The sequence below is a fragment of the Sceloporus occidentalis genome, unplaced genomic scaffold, assembly GCF_023333645.1.
Source record: "Sceloporus occidentalis isolate IW3139 unplaced genomic scaffold, rSceOcc1.0.p SCAF_182, whole genome shotgun sequence".
Classification (NCBI taxonomy): domain Eukaryota; kingdom Metazoa; phylum Chordata; class Lepidosauria; order Squamata; family Phrynosomatidae; genus Sceloporus; species Sceloporus occidentalis.
In genome coordinates, this window is record NW_028317162.1 from 1,718,587 (window position 1) to 1,735,347 (window position 16,761).

Here is a 16,761-nt window from a genome sequence, read left to right on the forward strand (position 1 = left end):
GCACGTGTACCCCGAAGAGCGCGGTCACCTGGTCATCGCGGAGCCGGTAGGAGCCGCCTGTTCTGTTCTGATGGTCTGTAAGAGAGACAACGATGAGATATAACCCTGACTGGGGGGCCACAAAACATGTAGATGAGATATAACCCTGACAGGGGGCCACACAGTACCCAGCCCCCTGCACAGGTGGAGTGACGGGGAGGATGTACGCCGCGGGACGCTATGACTTAATAGAACGCACAGAACCAGGACGGCGGGCATAGAGGTTTTTGTATTGGTGCAAAAACACACGGTTTAGTGAATAAAGCACAACATATGATGCTCGGTATTACCAGCCACGCAACATATCACCCACAGCATACAGTATATGCACACAATACACACAGTATATATATACACCCAGGATCATATTACTCACCGGCCCCGGAACCTGCCCCTAAGCCCCGGCAGGTGTTACCGTGTCAAAGGCCCAGCCCCCTGAACTGTCACACAGACGGGGAGGGGGTTAAACCAAAACAAAGAGCCCCGGAAGGCTGCCCTGGGGGTCCCTGCTCGGTCAGCTCGCTCCCGCTCCCCCGCCTTACCCCGGTGTATAACTTGAGCTCCGCGTCCCCTTGTCTGTTGCGTTGTTTCCGGTTACTCACCGATCTGCTGGTTGCCCAGGCTTCCCAGCTGGCAGGCCCGGAGCGGAAACGACGACACAAGGAGGCGCGCGAACGTGCACCTGATGCGCGTGCCTGACAGGAAGCTGCTGGCGCGAGGGCTACGTGAGCCTGGAAACGTAGTGAATGTGAAGGGTCTGCCAGCGGGGCAGATACACGGGGGCCATATGGGGGTCTGCCAGGGGGGCAGGTGCACAGGGGCCGTATGGAGGTCTGGCAGGGGCAGGTACACTGGGGTCGTATGGGAGTCTGGCAGGGGCAGATACACAGGGGCCGTATGGGGGTCTGGCAGGGGCAGATACACAGGGGCCGTATGGGGGTCTGGCAGGGGACAGGTACACAGGGACTGTATGGGGGTCTGGCAGGGGCACATACACGGTGACCGTATAGGGGGTCTGAATTCAATAGGATCATATATATTTGTGTATATTGCATATATAGGCCTGTATATATGTTTATCTTATATAAATATATATACATATAATATTAGTGTGTATATTGCAGGAAATCAGACCGCACAATACCTGAAGAGCTGAATTTTAGGAGGCTGTCACCATAGCAACCCCTGAATATCCCTACCGCCGGGACTGCACCTGATACGTAACCCGATGTTTTAGTAACACGACTTGAGTTGGAAACAAAACCAGTTTAATGTATTTTTTTCTTTCAGCCAATAAAAAATAAGCTGGTTGTGAAATCAGTAAAATAAATCACCTTCACTTACAAAAATATAGCATAGAACGTTTTTGACCTCTTCAGTAGTTTTTCTGGTAATATTGGCGAGGGCGAGAATAAACATCCGACGGTTTGCTTAAAAATACAATACTATTAAAAAAAATCCGGATGCGCTCAGCCTCAGCCGAGTAGTAGTGTGTGTGCGTGTGTGTGCGTGTGTGTTGTGCTTCAACAATAAAAGCGTGTGGATCAATGGTGCACCAAGCATGTAGCCTGTGTTTTAAAGGTACATGTAATGAATTTGCCGGCAGATCGGCCCCATCCGGCCCCCCGTCTAGTCGCCCGTTTCTCATGCTGTAAAGACTCAAACCTTAATCAGTCATCGGTCTCGTCTTAGATTCAGGAGCCGTATGCCTATCCCATGCATGTTTAAATTCCCCCGCTGTCTTAGCCTCTACCACGTCTGCTGGGAGGCTGCTCTGTTTATCCACCACCCTCTCAGTGAAGTAAAACTCATAATGCTGGCGCCTGAGTGAATCCAGGCTTACCCAGGGCTTAGCTTATCCTACCTGCTTGACAGCTTTTAGAATAACTAATAAGTTCATTTTTGTTTTTTAACTACCTATAGTTTGTGTAGGTGTTTAATAATCTGGAAGAGAATTTATGGGGAGGAATAAACATGCGGATTCTGGGAATAGAGGTTATGACGGCTTCTCCCGTGATACACACATGGGGAGGGGGGGGGGGTTCATATTACATAGTACATATCACTGTGACCTGTAAATAGTATTATATTGGCTTCAGACCAATGATGGACGGGGTGGACGTACTCGTAACAACGCAAAAGCCGTTCCTTTAATTTGGGTCGATGGGGTTAATTCTCAGACAATATAAATAAAAATATGTACATCTCTGGGCTTTCCGCGTGCAGACATACATTGTATCCTGTGGGAGTTCATGGCGAGTCAGTCTTCCGGTAACGGGGTACAGATTGTCCTCGGGTAACCCCACGCTGGGGGTATGTATTTCCGGACCCCCCCACCCCGATACCCCATATGACGATTTCTTGATTATTATTTTTTTTTTAAAGCGAGACAGAATTTCTTTTTACGGCGTATTGTAGATGATCTTGGCTGATCACGGAGAATGAATGAGTGGAAGAGATTCAGAAGAATTTTCTGCGGTCCACCATTAAGTCCCCAACCACTAGGGGGCAGCAGATTAAAAAAAAAGAATACCCCCTGCCGGCTGCCGATCGGGGGGGGGGGGGTCATTCAGTTGCCGTTTTGACATCCTTTGGCCTGAACATCTGTACGAGCTCCTCGCAGTCCGAGTCTACCAGCTCGCTCGGCGTTTCCCCGTCGCTGTTTATGACGTCCTTTCGGGCCCCGAGGGCCAGGAGGTACCTGAGAAAAGAGAGGAACCCCATTAAGATTCTAGAAACGCAGAAAAAAACAAAAAAAAAGGATGCCAAGAATAGTACTTATTATTCAAATAAATAACACAGGACTCCAAATGTTTAAAAACGGCAAAATAGGGGGGGGGGGGAGAAAAGGTCACTCAAAGCCATAAGGGTAGGGGTTCGATAAAATAATAATAATTCGAAATAATAATTAAAGGGTTAATAGGTTGAAGGCACTCGCGGACGGGTGATTCTGGAAGCTCCAGGGTATGCCGGTAAGCGGTCAGCGACCGGTTTGTTAGGAAACGGACTTTGACTTTGGAGCTGGATCTTTTTATTACTTAATCGAAAAGTTGTGGGGGGTTGCGGAGTATCTGCCGCCTGCGCGATACAATCTGAACCCGCTCCAAAAAGCTTATTTGCAACATGAAAAGTCTCCATTTCAATTAAAATTTATAAAAACCCATGGGTGTCCTTAGGGCCCAAATTCATGTTCCCGTTTTTCCTCCTCTGATACCCCTCTTTCCTTCCCTGATGCCCCCTCTTTCTTCTTCCGATGCCCCCTCTTTCTTCTTCCTATGCCCCTCTTTCCTCCTCTAATGCCCCTCCTTCCTCCCCTGATGCCCCCTTTTCTCCTCTTTCCTCCTCTGATGCCCCTCTTTCTTCCGATGCCCCTCTTTCCTCCCCTGATGCCCCTATTTTGTAGGCGCTCAGAATGTTTGCTGGGTATGAGGGTCTCAAGGGTTATGTGTATAAAAACAGCAAGAAATGGCTTTATAAATTAAACCGTGTACATAAAACATTACTCTTCTTTTTTAACGTTTTGGTGTTAAATAGCAATAAATAGGTTGCAAAATGAAGCCACGCCTCCAGCCACACCCCCTAAATAAGAGTCACATTTCTATATCTCAGACACATATAGGAAATGTAGACTGACAAAGCTCCTATTGTCTCGACGCGCACAACGAGACCTAGTATACACCAAATGACTTACACATCACACACGCGCACGCAGCGCGGGTTATACTCGTTATCTGCCATGTGGCGTATCGCGGTGACCTTTATCCCGGTGACATTTTTCCAATGTACACGTCAGAGGCTACCTGCGGTGCGAATCGCTGTGCATCATCCCATTCCCAACCATAATCACTGAATCATCTGACAAATAAGTCTCTTCTTCTCCCGAAAAGAATTCGTTGTTCAAATCTCCGCCGTACGATTAAGTCATACGGCTTCTGGTCCTCGCTTTCCATAACTCCTTTTAACGGGTTAATTTACTGCCGATTCATTAAAATATTCATTAAAATCTTTTTTCCAGCCTCGTTCGGTGAGTGACATTAGTTTGCCCGACTCTCCATGACATCATAACCTGGCAATCCTCTGACCGTGACGCATCTTCACGTGTCTCAGAAGGTATGAATTGTACCACCAGCGTCTTCTTCGTTATCGCTCTTAAAGGCAGATGAAGGTCAGGCCTTCAAGTCTTAAACTTTGTATCTCTGCACACAGCAGGCATGCGACATAATTGCCACTTATAACATTAGCCCGAATGCCTTCCCTGAAAATCCGAGAAGGAAGCCAAGGGGGAGAGAAGCTTCTCATTTTACCGAGAGGGCTGGCTGTAGGATCACTGGTGACCGTGTCTGAAACATGTCAGGCCCATTCCCTACCCCCCACCAGCAACTGAATGCTAAGATTATACCAAGGAACAGACTAGCTCCGTACATGTTATTAGCTAGCAGGAGGTCTTTGGCCCCACCATAGAGAAGGGCTTTCAGACCAACGTCCGCCTTCTGTAGAGCGCATGTGTATTTACATAGTGTCTATAGTAGGAACGTTTGAGAAGGTCCCTGGTCCTTAAGAGCTTAAAGTCATTAGGTCCATGATCTAACATTGTTGGGTCTAAGAAGACACCTCTAAATTCGTGATGGACCAGGAACGAGTTGAGGAAAAATGCGGAGCCCATGCAGGGCATCCAAAAACAGATCCCAAATAAGTCATTTTAAGGGTATGGGATTCAGTGGTTAGGTGGTTGACTTTGGCTCCACCAAGAGGTCCACCATGGCAGTCAAGCCATAATATCTGGTGGATTGATCGTGAATCACCCATGTATGTCTGGTGGGGTCGAAGGAAATCAGATGAGGACATGCGAAGAGAACACACTGGTGGAATAAGTGGGACTCTGGGAAGGGACGGTTGGCCCATTGGGAGTAGAGTGACGATGTAAGGTGGAACATTGTTAGTAACGTGTACACGCATAGGTCCCTGTGTCCCGACAGTACGAAATGTTGAGGTCCTCACCTGGCAATGTGCGGATGCCCATCGCTGCAGGCCATGTGCAGAGGGGTCCAACCATTCTCATCCCGCTGCTCAATATCCGCTCCGTATTTCACCAGTAACTTTACACAATCCAGGTTCCCGGAAAGCACCGCCTCGTGCAGGGCGGCCATACCTGGGCGAGATGTGAAAGGGCTTATCAGTGGGTCTGCTCCACCTCTAGGACAATAATCTCATAGATTTATACATAGATTTATACAAATACCCATCTGGGACCTAGGATTTCCTATTGGCTACTTGGGTGGCTTCAACATCACAGCGGCCAATAGGAAACTGAGCCCTTCGGCCATAAGCCTGAAAGACGTGTTTTTATCCCGTAAAAAAAAAATGTTTCTTTGACTGTTCTTTGACCCAATAGGAAGCGAGGCAGACAATCTGCTTCAGCTCTGGAGCTGCAGCTTCTCCCCCAGATTTATTATTGTGCGCATTGCTAAAACTTAAGCAATCTAAATTTTTTTGGAGTTTAATGCTGATTTTGATTATTTTTTGCGGCAGATTAAATATTCTTTTTTCTTAAGGTGGTCCCGTAATTTATATAATAATTTACAGGGTATATAAAAATAGAACCTGCCGGCAGATCGGCCCCATTCGGCCCCCGTCTAGTCGCCCCTTTCTCTTGCTGTAACGACTCAAACCTTAATCAGTCGTTGGTCTCGTCTTAGATTCAGGAGCCGTATGTCTATCCCATGCATGTTTAAATCCCCTCACTGTATTACCCTCTACCACCTCTGCTGGGAGGCTGTTCCTATATCTCATCATGTAGGTGATCTATTAAGGCTGCTGACGGGATCATTCTTGTGCTATTACGCGTCTTCTCGATCTACGCACCTGAGTTTTCAAACCTTGGAAGCCATCCATGCATTGAGTCCACTACGCCCCAGCCCCAGCCCCAGCATGCTAATAACGCAATGTGACATCACACCCAAAAAAAACCTATAATAATCCTAATAAACACCGGATTCAGCTTCATTATAAACGGTAATTAACATTAATCCTCGAACCGCCAGCACAAAAGAAATTTAAATTCTTAAAATATTTTTTATCGAGCGCCAATCGTCGTTTAATCCTTTCGGGACATCGTGTAGGATTTCCGATTAATCCGGAACCAATGAGCGTTCAGTACTATTAATTCTCCGTTAATATGGTTAACATCCAAGCTGCAGCTTCATTATGCAAATGAATCCAAACATGCCCCCCCCCACCGATAATCAGACCAAATTATTTCAGATTTAGATTTAAAAAAAAAAAAAAAATTAGATAAAATCGCTAGACATGGAGAATTTACCAACTTTTTTTGGGGGGGGGGGCCTCCTCACCTGATAAGTAAATGGTGTCGATCGTCACTTTCCTCGCCCGGATAAATCTCCCGACTTGTTCCAGGTCACCCTGTCGAATGTGATCCAAGAAGAGTATGTCGTTAGGGAAGCGCACGGTCCGCGCGGATCGCAGGCCGCGTGAAGTGCGGTGCGTGGGGTAATACCGCATTCTGAGGATGCCGTGATCAGGGGCGGCGGACTGGGAACTTAGCGCCAGCTCTGTAGGTAACGATATCCGCCGGCACAGAATCGTACGGGTCTCCCCCCTTCCCACGAAATGTGGTCGTTCCAAAAAAAAAACAAAACCTAAAAGTTTTTTGGTTTTTTTTTTGTTTGGGTTTTAAAGCCCCAAGTCCGGGTTCAGCATGTCGCGGGTCACCGGTCGGCGATCTGAAAACGCAGCTCCCACCGAAGGCAGAGTCCGAAAAAAAACCTTTTATAGCCCTGCCTTGCCGTCTATTTAAGGGACTCATCTCATCGCGCTGCAAGGCAACGGGGCAAAGCAGACGCCCACTGCAGCTCCACCGAGGCTCATCTTACCGGGTCAACTGATTAGGCGAGCAGCTGCTCCGAGCTTCTCAGGGTCACAACAGCAAGAACCAAAACGTAGCAGCAGGGCAAGGGGAGGGGGGGGCATTCGCCAGAAGACCGGAGCTGCCAAGCGATCAGCATCGCGAGTCGCCCGAGAAGCCGCATGTCTACGATACTAAGAGTAGAAGCGGCGGATGAGGTCTAGAGCGGGGCTGGAGGGGTAACACTGCCAGACTCCAGACCACCCAAAGAGTTAGACATGGCATTGGATGGAGAGAAGGGTATAGGACTTGAGAACATTTTTTTTATTCCCTTTGCAACCAGTTGTTTTTTTTTAAGGAATTTGATTGGTTAAGCTAATGCTTTGGGAGGAGTCAGCAAGGAGTATAAAGTCAGAATCCGCTCAAGGGTCTTCATGGCGTCCTACCGCCCCTGTGCGCAGACCCATCACACCAGACTTATATGAATAGCCCAAGTAGGATGCGGCTCGGGGCGTTTTACCCAATATTATAAAAGCATCGGCGCGGTGCGAGCCGGAGTGCACCGCAGGAGATAGAAGGGCCGACTGCATCAAATACTCTTCTTCCACGATGGACCCTGCCATACAGATAAAGCCCCTCTTGAGTTAAGCAGCCCCATCGCAACAGCCCACAGCAGAGGATTTACAAAAAGGTATCCTCTAATTACAGGAGGTAGAAGAGAAAGAAGAAATTAATCTAATTTCCCTTCCGACATCGCCGTAGGATTAAAGCCAGGCTCTAGTCCTCCAGCAGCAGTTATTAGAGGTATAAGAAGGTCACACCTCGACAACTTTCTGGAACATCAGCCCGTTTAGCGCTTTCCCAGGATTTATAACATTTGTTAAGCCGCATGCACAAGAACCCCCAGCGTCACTCCCAGTAGCTACACGTACAATACAAAAATGGACAAATTTGTTTTATTTATTAAAATTATTTTTTTTTTTTAATTTGGCCAACAATTCACGTTCCATCTTAGGTAGGGGGGAATGCTTCCAGAATCAGACTGCTTCTGATCACACTGTCACAGACCAAAAAAAAAAAAACCACAAGTGTCATTAGTTGCTTTCTCAAATCGTGGGCCCTTCCGGACAGGACAAGAACAGACTAATTTATACAAAGTCAGGACTGCGGAGGTGTTCGTCAGGGCCTGAACACTGCAGGAGGAGAGTTTTGAGTAGTGTTAGACAGCGAGGGTCTCCCTACCCTCCCAACTGCACCGAATACTGAATTCTGCACGGAGCACGGGGGCACCTGGCATAGGAGAGTGACTGGGGCTTTAACATGCGCGGCAGGACTAACCTACAGCGGAAAAAGGGAGGCCCAGGGAGCAAGCTACAGTGGCGGCGGGAGGGTAAAAGCCCTTTAATTCTGTCACCAGCCATGGGAGGGATTCTGTCCCATCATCAAGACAAAAATAAAAAATACAGAAAGCCACAAGTGCCAAAATTTACACAAGTATATAAAAAAAAACAACTGCATCACAGTGAGGAAAAAAAACAAAAAACCTTACAAGTCTCAGCTCCCTTTACCACAAAAGACCCTACAATAAAATAAAAAGAAATACATATACAGTTTGACAAAACTAAAATTTCCCTGGATTTTCAGAGCTCTGATGTCACAGAACGTCGCCTCCACCCTCTTAGTGTCCTCTAGCTGGTGACTTCCACGGCTAGAAATTATAACTCGTCTTTCTTTGGTTGGTCATCATCATCATCATCCTCCAACTCTGGTTCCTCTGCATCTTCCAAATCTTCAAGGTCCTATATAAAGGGGGGGAAAAAAAAAAGTTAGAGGTTATGGTATTTAAGGTAACTACCAAGAGGGCCGATACCTTACTATCACCAACAGTATCCAATGTCATGCCTGTTGTGTAGCCAACTTCATGCCAAGACAAATTAAGTGCTGTTTGGACTGATGGGGTAATACTAGAGCAGCGAGTTATCAATGAATGGACAGATTCCGGTGTAAAGTCAGAAGAGTGATCCAGTGCCTGGACCATGTACTCAACTTGCATCGTAATGACTTAATACAGAAGCCTTTGAGAACCACCGCTGGATGGCTCGGTGGGCGAGATTTAGCATCGGCAGACATAGTAGCCAACAGATGTCTGTTTGAAGTAACAAACATGTCGCAAGGCTTTGCTCTGGGATTCTTCGGCTAGGAAACACTTTTACACCATGTGACATCAATACTCACTTCATCGGCAGCTCCATCCTGGCCCCCGCTTTCCAGGAACTTTGTAAATCCGTCCAGCGTCCTCTCCCCGTTATAATCTACTACCTGGAAGTGAATGCATTGAGAGTTGTGAGCACGTGTGTAAGGAGAACCGTCTCACACACATGACTTGGTAGGAGAGGCGACACCGCGTACATACTTTTTTCTCTGCTCCTGCAGGGAAGAATTTTAATGTGGGGAAGCTGTGGATTTTCACAGCTTCAATCTCATTGACTGTCGAGTCCATCTTTGCGATAACGATGTTTTCATTGTCCTTGAACTTCTCCCCTAATTGGTCCCAGATTGGTGCCAGCTGCTTGCAGTGACCACACCACGGTGCATCTAGATGTAGACGAAAAATGTTAAGTTCCGTTAAAGATCAAATTCAGCTTTTCATTTAAAGAGGTTGAGAGGGGAGGGAAAAAACACTTACAGAATTCCACAAATACATTTTTCGACTCATCAAAGGCCACTTCTTCAAAGTTCTTTCCCACCAGTATTTTCACGGGGTTCTTGTCCCAGTCCTCAGGTACATCTTGGCTCATAAGATGAGGCTAAACATAACAAGAGCGCTTACAAGGTGACCCAAGCTACAAATCTCACGTTAGATTATGAACAATTGTAGAGTGCAACTCACCTTGACCTTGCCCTGCAAGAAGAGGTCGCAGAACTCCTTGATCTTCTCGGCAGAAAGGTCATCGGACTCTGGCTTGTACTTGGTCATCTCTTCTTCCAGAGTAATGAGACGAACAGCTGGACATTCTTCCTTCTTCAAACCAAAGAACTCAAGGATACGCTGGTTGTCTGTGTGCTCGCTATCGATGAAGATAAAGAGGATCTACGGGGAAATATGGATATCATTAACTGCGCAGATCCCAGGAGAACAACAAATACTCGTACATAGAAGAGAGCGGTCGCTTCACCTTCCCCTTGAAGCTCGCAGCAGCTTTCTTGAAGTTGTCCAGCTTGTCTTGGTAGTCAGAGGCACTTTTTGGCAGGAAGAATAAGATATGAGTCTTGATTTCTCCACCAAAGATCTTTGGTGCAGTCTGTGGAACACAAAAGAACATGAGACGACATTGCAAGGATAGAAAAGGGAACAGAAAGAACCCCCGCCGCCCCCCCCCCCCCCCAAGACAAGACAAGACAAAAGATACAACTCGCTCACCTGCTCAGTAAATTCTATAACAAGAGGCAGCTGGTTGGCATTTATGAAGCTCAAGATCTCATCTTTTGTGGCCTCGCCTTCAAAGTTGTTTCGGCCTTCATCAAACTGGAGGAGCAATAAAAAGGGAACATGATCTCAAACCGACAAACACTTAAGCCAGTACAGGAACGATGCATGGAAAGTCTTGTATATGCTACACAAGTTGTGACGGATTACTGCCACGCGGTCCAGTCATGCGCACAAGAAACATCTGCCCCTCGAGTCACAGGTGGGCATCAACAGATCCAGAAGGAGCCTCGACGGCCAGTGAGCAGCGGCAGTGAAGTAAACTTGGGACATGTTGTAACAGAGGTGTGACCGGAGGAGGCACACGCCAGCAGCACATAAATACACTGACAAACGGGGCAGATGCACAAGACTTCAGAACCGGTGCCAAGACCAGCTTCATCAGAGAAACTTTCCAACTGCCATTTCTGAGAACCCAACCCCCCCCCTTGGCCAGGAATGAAGGTCGACAGCCCAGGACAGAGTGTTAAGCATAACATGTCAGAAGACCAGAGCCACCGAGAATTCATGCTTTTGCATATGCAGCGGATGAATCAAAGCCAAATCTGCGCGCATTCATAACGCAGAGCAAAGCACGTCCACCACGTAGGGATAAAGTGCCGCGTTAAGACAACCAGGTGGGTTTCAGAAACCTTGGTTTGCCGCCCCCACCAATGAAGAAGTGTCTCGGATCCTGCGAGAACCTTACCTTTTTGAAGAGGACAACGCTGTCCTTCTCGACTTCATATTTAGAGAAAGCAGCTTCGTTGGAGGTTATCCCGAACGGAACGTCGTCCACTGCCTCGGCCGCTTGCAGGAAAGCTTTCGCCAGGTCGGACTCTGTATCCTGAGAAACCGTAAAGCGATGGGGAAACAGACAAGTCAGGCCCTCTGCTCAATAAAGCTAGATCTAGACAACCTGTGTTAAATAGTTTATAACCAAGGAATCAACAGAACTACATGTATTCATCTGCCCAGAGATTGATCAGAATCTGTATTTGGTGAGAGACGTTAACACACCCCTGGCCTTTTCACTACCAATGCCGACGGCACAGAGGTTTGTACGACAGGCTCGCTTGCTGCCGTCAGGGTGGGGCAGTTTAACATATCTGCGGTGTCTACCTAGTGGTAGATATCAGAACAAAGTCCTGTTATCCATCTGCTCCAGCAGACATGTTCCTATGATATCAAGTTCAATGGGGCAAAGTCAAACAGATCCATAATGCCCAAGTTATCCTAAAATAAGCCTGTACTACGCAGCCATGTCCAGATCGGGACTTTATGCATCTACCCTCTCTTGCAGTTTATCGCAGCACGACAGAGGTCTAAATGCCAACCTTACCTCAATGACCTTAAATGATATTGGGATGTGGAGTTACTGTAACTGACAATATGAATGGCTTAATAGTCCATTGGGGAGGATCTATACCGTAAAAGCTACAGCATTTCGGGTGGGCTGCAGCATCAGACACACAAAGACCTTTTTCTTTTGCGCCGCACCTTAAAGAACCCAATCACTGCAACTTCGTTGGCCTCCACAAGGGCTGCCACAGCGGCTTCATCGCTCAAAGTTGCGGCGGCTGGACCTGTCCGTTTCTTCAGCCAGTTCACGATGTCGGCTGCCTCCCTGCCAGCTGTGTGAGAACCAGATTACCATTACACAACGCCGTACAAAACAGGGACCGCCACAAGACCCGTCTGCCGGGCGCAACCAGTCAGGTCAACATTAGCCAGCCATTAGAACAGCCCCCCATACCGCTACTAGCCTCTTGTAAGCCCACTCTGGCGCACGGGTAAGCAATTACCTGAATATTCCTTGGGGGAAGTCCTGTCGCCATTCTTGAAGAACTTGATTGTTGGGTAGCCTCTAACACCAAACTGCTGTGCCAGCTCAGACTCCTCTGTGGCATCTACCTTGGCCAATTTGATCTCGGAACCTTCTCCTTTCAGTATCCCGGCAGCCTTCTCGTATTCCGGTGCCAATGCCTTGCAGTGACCGCACCATGGAGCATCTGAAAACGGAACGCACAAGAAGTTCACCGCAACCGAATTTAGCTAGCAAGCCTAGAACAGCATCGCCAACGATTCTTGGCCCTTCCCGCCGCCAGCTTGAGGCTCACGCGATCACACGTAGGAATATTCTCTACATAGCCGATCCAATGCCGTCGGCGCGGGCGGGACCCGGACAAATCGGATCCGAACTAATTCAAACTATGTTTAAAACTAGATCAGTAAAGCTCGTTGCAGACGGCCGCGATCACATAGATTTCTCGTGTAGCCAGGGGTTTGCACAGAAGCCAGCGGAAATTGACAACTTTCTTCTGCATTCAGAAGAATTTTTTCTTGCTTTGTTTCCAAGAAGTATTTCAACATAAACTTTCTTCCTCCACTAGCTTCATAAGAGCTTGCAATTATGTATTCAATTACAAGCAGCGTTAGGGTCTGTTACTTGTTTTATGTAGCGCCATATTCTGCAGCGCTGTACAATGGGTGTGATGTAATAAATATATATATATATATATATTACATTTAAAGGATTCTGTTACAGCCACCCCCCCCCCAAATACAAGTCCCCCGTAGCTGCTGAAAAGTGCTAGAGGTCAATGATCCGTGCACGTACACGCAGGTCTTGGTCTTCTACCCCTTATACACACCAACATGGTATGCAGACCAGATGTCTACGGCGAGTCACGTCTACACATCAGGGGCAAAGTTTAGGAGGGGTAGTAGAAGTGATCTCAGGAAGTCAATCCTTTACTAAGGGAGTTTGATACAAAGTTCTCAAAGTTGCATTGATACTCCATAGGAAAACCACGCAAAGCAGGAACACCAGGAACGCAGAAGTCTGCCCGTCATTTACAGGACGTAGTAATAACCCCCCCCTCCGGGGTACTCGTTAAACCCCTCACAGCCAATGCTGTAACTTTACTAACTCTCCACAAAGGCCAATGTTACTTGCAGAATCACAAAGGCTCTTAAACATTGGTGGAGCCATCTTTAGTAACACCCACTGTGCTGCACTACAGAATGGGACGGTGCTATGTAAAACAAATAATGAGATTCCCATCTCATACCTGCCTATTTAGGGGGCATAATTCACCAATAGCTGCCATGAATCCTTAGTGACGTCAGATTTTGCCCTCTTCAGGGTACTTCGTCCACCACAAGCTGGCATTAACTCATTGAGCGATATGCAATTTCTGGTTTAAAAAAAGGGGGGGTTATAGCCCCACCAATACCCTCTGCCATTAAGTTAACCAAGGGCAGTCATTGTACAGCTGCCCCCCTTCACACCCCCAGGGGTGACATGTCTACTTAGTAAGTACACGTCAACCAAACTTGCAACCACCACCCGCTCCGCTGAGTCCCGCCTCCCCCGCGCGACGATTGGCCGGTAGATTCTAGCGCCATCGCTGACTGGCCAGGACACTTGTAGATCAAATTGTAGCGCGGAGCACTGCGGAGGCCCAACCGGCGCTACCCTGGTACTTTGGAGTCACTGGAATTAGATTATGAGGCCCAGTCCCCCCCGAGTCCCGCCCAGGCCCTATAGGGGTCGCCGCAGTGTCACTCACAGAACTCCACCAACAGGTACTTGTGTTCCTTCAGCGCCTCATCGAAGGTGTCCTTCTTCAGCACCAGCACATCGTTCTCCTCCGGGATAGCGGCCCGGATCAGGCTGAACAGGCAGAGAGCGAGCACTAGGCGCAACATGACGGATCCGGTGTACGGGACGTGGCGCTGTGAGGCCGCCCTACGCGCATGCGCCTTATATCAGCGACCCAGCGGCTCGTGGTGACTTCTGACTGGGCCGCGCGCTGCTTCCGGGGCCTGCCCCCTCCCACGTGACCAGAAAAGTGGCGCAGAGAGGCCCCTTATTGGGCAGAGGGCTGTCACTCGGCTATGACAGTCCAAAACCGCAGAGATTACCAAAGGGGTGGGGGGAGTTGGGGTCCCACCAGGGGCGTGACGGGCGACTGGGAGCGAGAGAGTTACCCCCGCCACTCCTCGTATAAAAAGAACCGCAGAGCACCCCAGGCCTTATACAGAACCAGAGCTCCCAGTAACAGAACCACACATCTCCCAGTACCACCAGTAACAGAACCACACATCTCCCAGTGCCCCCAGTAACAGAACCACACATCTCCCAGTACCACCAGTAACAGAACCACACATCTCCCAGTACCACCAGCAACAGAACCACACAGCTCCCAGTGCCCCCAGTAACAGAACCACACAGCTCCCAGTGCCCCCAGTAACAGAACCACACAGCTCCCAGTGCAACCAGTAACAGAACCACACAGCTCCCAGTGCAACCAGCAACGGAACCACACAGCTCCCAGTGCCCCCAGTAACAGAACCACACAGCTCCCAGTGCCCCCAGTAACAGAACCACACAGCTCCCAGTGCCACCAGCAACAGAACCACACATCTCCCAGTGCCACCAGCAACAGAACCACACAGCTCCCAGTGCAACCAGCAACAGAACCACACAGCTCCCAGTGCCCCCAGTAACAGAACCACACAGCTCCCAGTGCCCCCAGTAACAGAACCACACAGCTCCCAGTGCCACCAGCAACAGAACCACACATCTCCCAGTGCCACCAGCAACAGAACCACACAGCTCCCAGTGCCCCCAGTAACAGAACCACACAGCTCCCAGTGCCACCAGTAACAGAACCACACAGCTCCCAGTGCCACCAGCAACAGAACCACACATCTCCCAGTGCCCCCAGTAACAGAACCACACAGCTCCCAGTGCCACCAGTAACAGAACCACACAGCTCCCAGTGCCACCAGCAACAGAACCACACATCTCCCAGTGCCACCAGCAACAGAACCACACAGCTCCCAGTGCCACCAGCAACAGAACCACACATCTCCCAGTGCCCCCAGTAACAGAACCATACAGCTCCCAGTGCCACCAGCAACAGAACCACACATCTCCCAGTGCAACCAGCAACAGAACCACACAGCTCCCAGTGCCCCCAGTAACAGAACCACACAGCTCCCAGTGCCCCCAGTAACAGAACCATACAGCTCCCAGTGCAACCAGTAACAGAACCACACATCCCCCAGTGCCACCAGCAACAGAACCACAGCTCCCAGTGCCACCAGCAACAGAACCGCACGATTCACAGTGCCCCCAGTAACAGAACCACACAGCTCCCAGTTGTGACAGGGCCAGGCTAGCTGGCTCTTATGTCATATGAAGTTTAGCCGGGTCACGGAGCACTTTTGTGTCCGGTTCCGTATCCCGTGACCCGGTAATATATTATATTGTGTTTATTGTGTAACCGGCCCAGAGACTGATGTGGATTCAGCCCCAGCCTTCAAAGAGACGATCCTATAATCTGGCTGGGGCTCTTAATCAGCCAGCACAGCCCTGTCTGCCCAGACGGCACCCGCACTACAGGGGGGATAACACAGGTGGGGGAACCCATTATATCCCTTAATCCCCTCACCTGATACATCCCCTGTATACTGATGGGATTTGTGATGGGATGTGAGTGATGGGATTGGGGGTTGGGTTCGGTACACATTGCATTGAGCTTGTATATAAGTTCTGTGTGTTTGTAATAAAGAGAGTTCTTCTTGGTTTGCTACGAATGGTGGTCTGGATGATCCGTGGATAGCTGAGTGCGATCCGTATGAGGGACTGACTGGTGATTCCTCAGACCTCAAACAGGGGACCCAGCCTTGGGTACGGTGACCCTGTAACACCAGTACCCCCAGTAACAAAATCTCACAGGTCCCAGTGTGCTTCCAGTAACAAAGCACTCCCAGTATGTCCAGTAGCAGAATCTCCACGCTCCTCCAGACCCTTTTTGACATAACCGGCCACCGCTGCTAAGGGGGGGGGGGTCTTTCGGTGAGTTTTGTTTAAAATCAATGAAAACCCGCAACGCGCATGCTGGAGTGCCAACGGGGGGCAACTGGGCGCCCTGTCTGCTTTCTTGTTATGCGTTTACCGGGACAGCGGGCATTCTAGTAGTTGGGTGATACTTTTTGTTTGCCAGAGACCGAATTATTGCCCCACTAGTCCTAACGGCTCGCGGTGGACTGCGTTTTAACCCTTTTGCCCTGACGTGAACCTCTAGACCTTTTTAGCAGCTGCTTCTAGATTGCGAGCAAGGCTCTCCCAGCCCCTTTAATCGGTGCTAATATTTGGCCCGCAGAATACGATGCCCCTTTTAAATGGATAATGGGGGGCATTGGAGGGTACAGTGGAGGCTGTGTGACGGCAGACTGAGTACACTGTCGGCATGCCGAGCGTCGGGGCTGTCACTCCAGAGGCGGGAGTGTTGGCATGTGAGATCACTCAGGACTCTTGCACCATAGGGATGTGCTGTGTTTGCTCAGCCAGGCGTGTGCCGTTTAGGACACGTCACCC

General features: G+C 49.0%; 2 protein-coding genes across 2 annotated transcripts; both read right to left on the bottom strand.

Annotated features, from left to right (window-relative positions):
* Positions 1-2,604: 2,604 nt before the first annotated feature.
* Positions 2,605-6,558, bottom strand: LOC149278754 (protein phosphatase 1 regulatory subunit 27-like). Its single transcript, XM_089501822.1, has 3 exons — positions 6,390-6,558; positions 5,038-5,188; positions 2,605-2,740 (listed from the first exon to the last, which is right to left on the bottom strand). The coding sequence occupies exons 1-3, from the start codon at positions 6,556-6,558 to the stop codon at positions 2,605-2,607; spliced, it is 456 nt and encodes a 151-aa protein (XP_089357948.1).
* A 2,058-nt stretch (positions 6,559-8,616) lies between these two features.
* Positions 8,617-14,081, bottom strand: LOC149278755 (protein disulfide-isomerase-like). Its single transcript, XM_089501823.1, has 11 exons — positions 13,943-14,081; positions 12,173-12,379; positions 11,868-12,001; positions 11,077-11,214; positions 10,323-10,427; positions 10,078-10,203; positions 9,792-9,992; positions 9,588-9,708; positions 9,315-9,496; positions 9,137-9,220; positions 8,617-8,700 (listed from the first exon to the last, which is right to left on the bottom strand). Exons 1-11 carry the CDS (start codon positions 14,079-14,081, stop codon positions 8,617-8,619), a joined length of 1,521 nt encoding a protein of 506 aa, XP_089357949.1.
* Positions 14,082-16,761: the final 2,680 nt, after the last annotated feature.

Coding starts and splice junctions, on each gene's coding strand:
- LOC149278754 (XM_089501822.1), bottom strand. CDS start 6,558: ATGCGGTATTACCCCACGCACCGCACTTCACGCGGCCTGCGATCCGCG. Junction 5,189..6,389: donor CGACACCATTTACTTATCAG/GTGAGGAGGCCC, acceptor CATCTCGCCCAG/GTATGGCCGCCCTGCACGAG. Junction 2,741..5,037: donor GGGCATCCGCACATTGCCAG/GTGAGGACCTCA, acceptor CTCTTTTCTCAG/GTACCTCCTGGCCCTCGGGG.
- LOC149278755 (XM_089501823.1), bottom strand. CDS start 14,081: ATGTTGCGCCTAGTGCTCGCTCTCTGCCTGTTCAGCCTGATCCGGGCC. Junction 12,380..13,942: donor GTACCTGTTGGTGGAGTTCT/GTGAGTGACACT, acceptor TTCCGTTTTCAG/ATGCTCCATGGTGCGGTCAC. Junction 12,002..12,172: donor TTCCCCCAAGGAATATTCAG/GTAATTGCTTAC, acceptor GTTCTCACACAG/CTGGCAGGGAGGCAGCCGAC.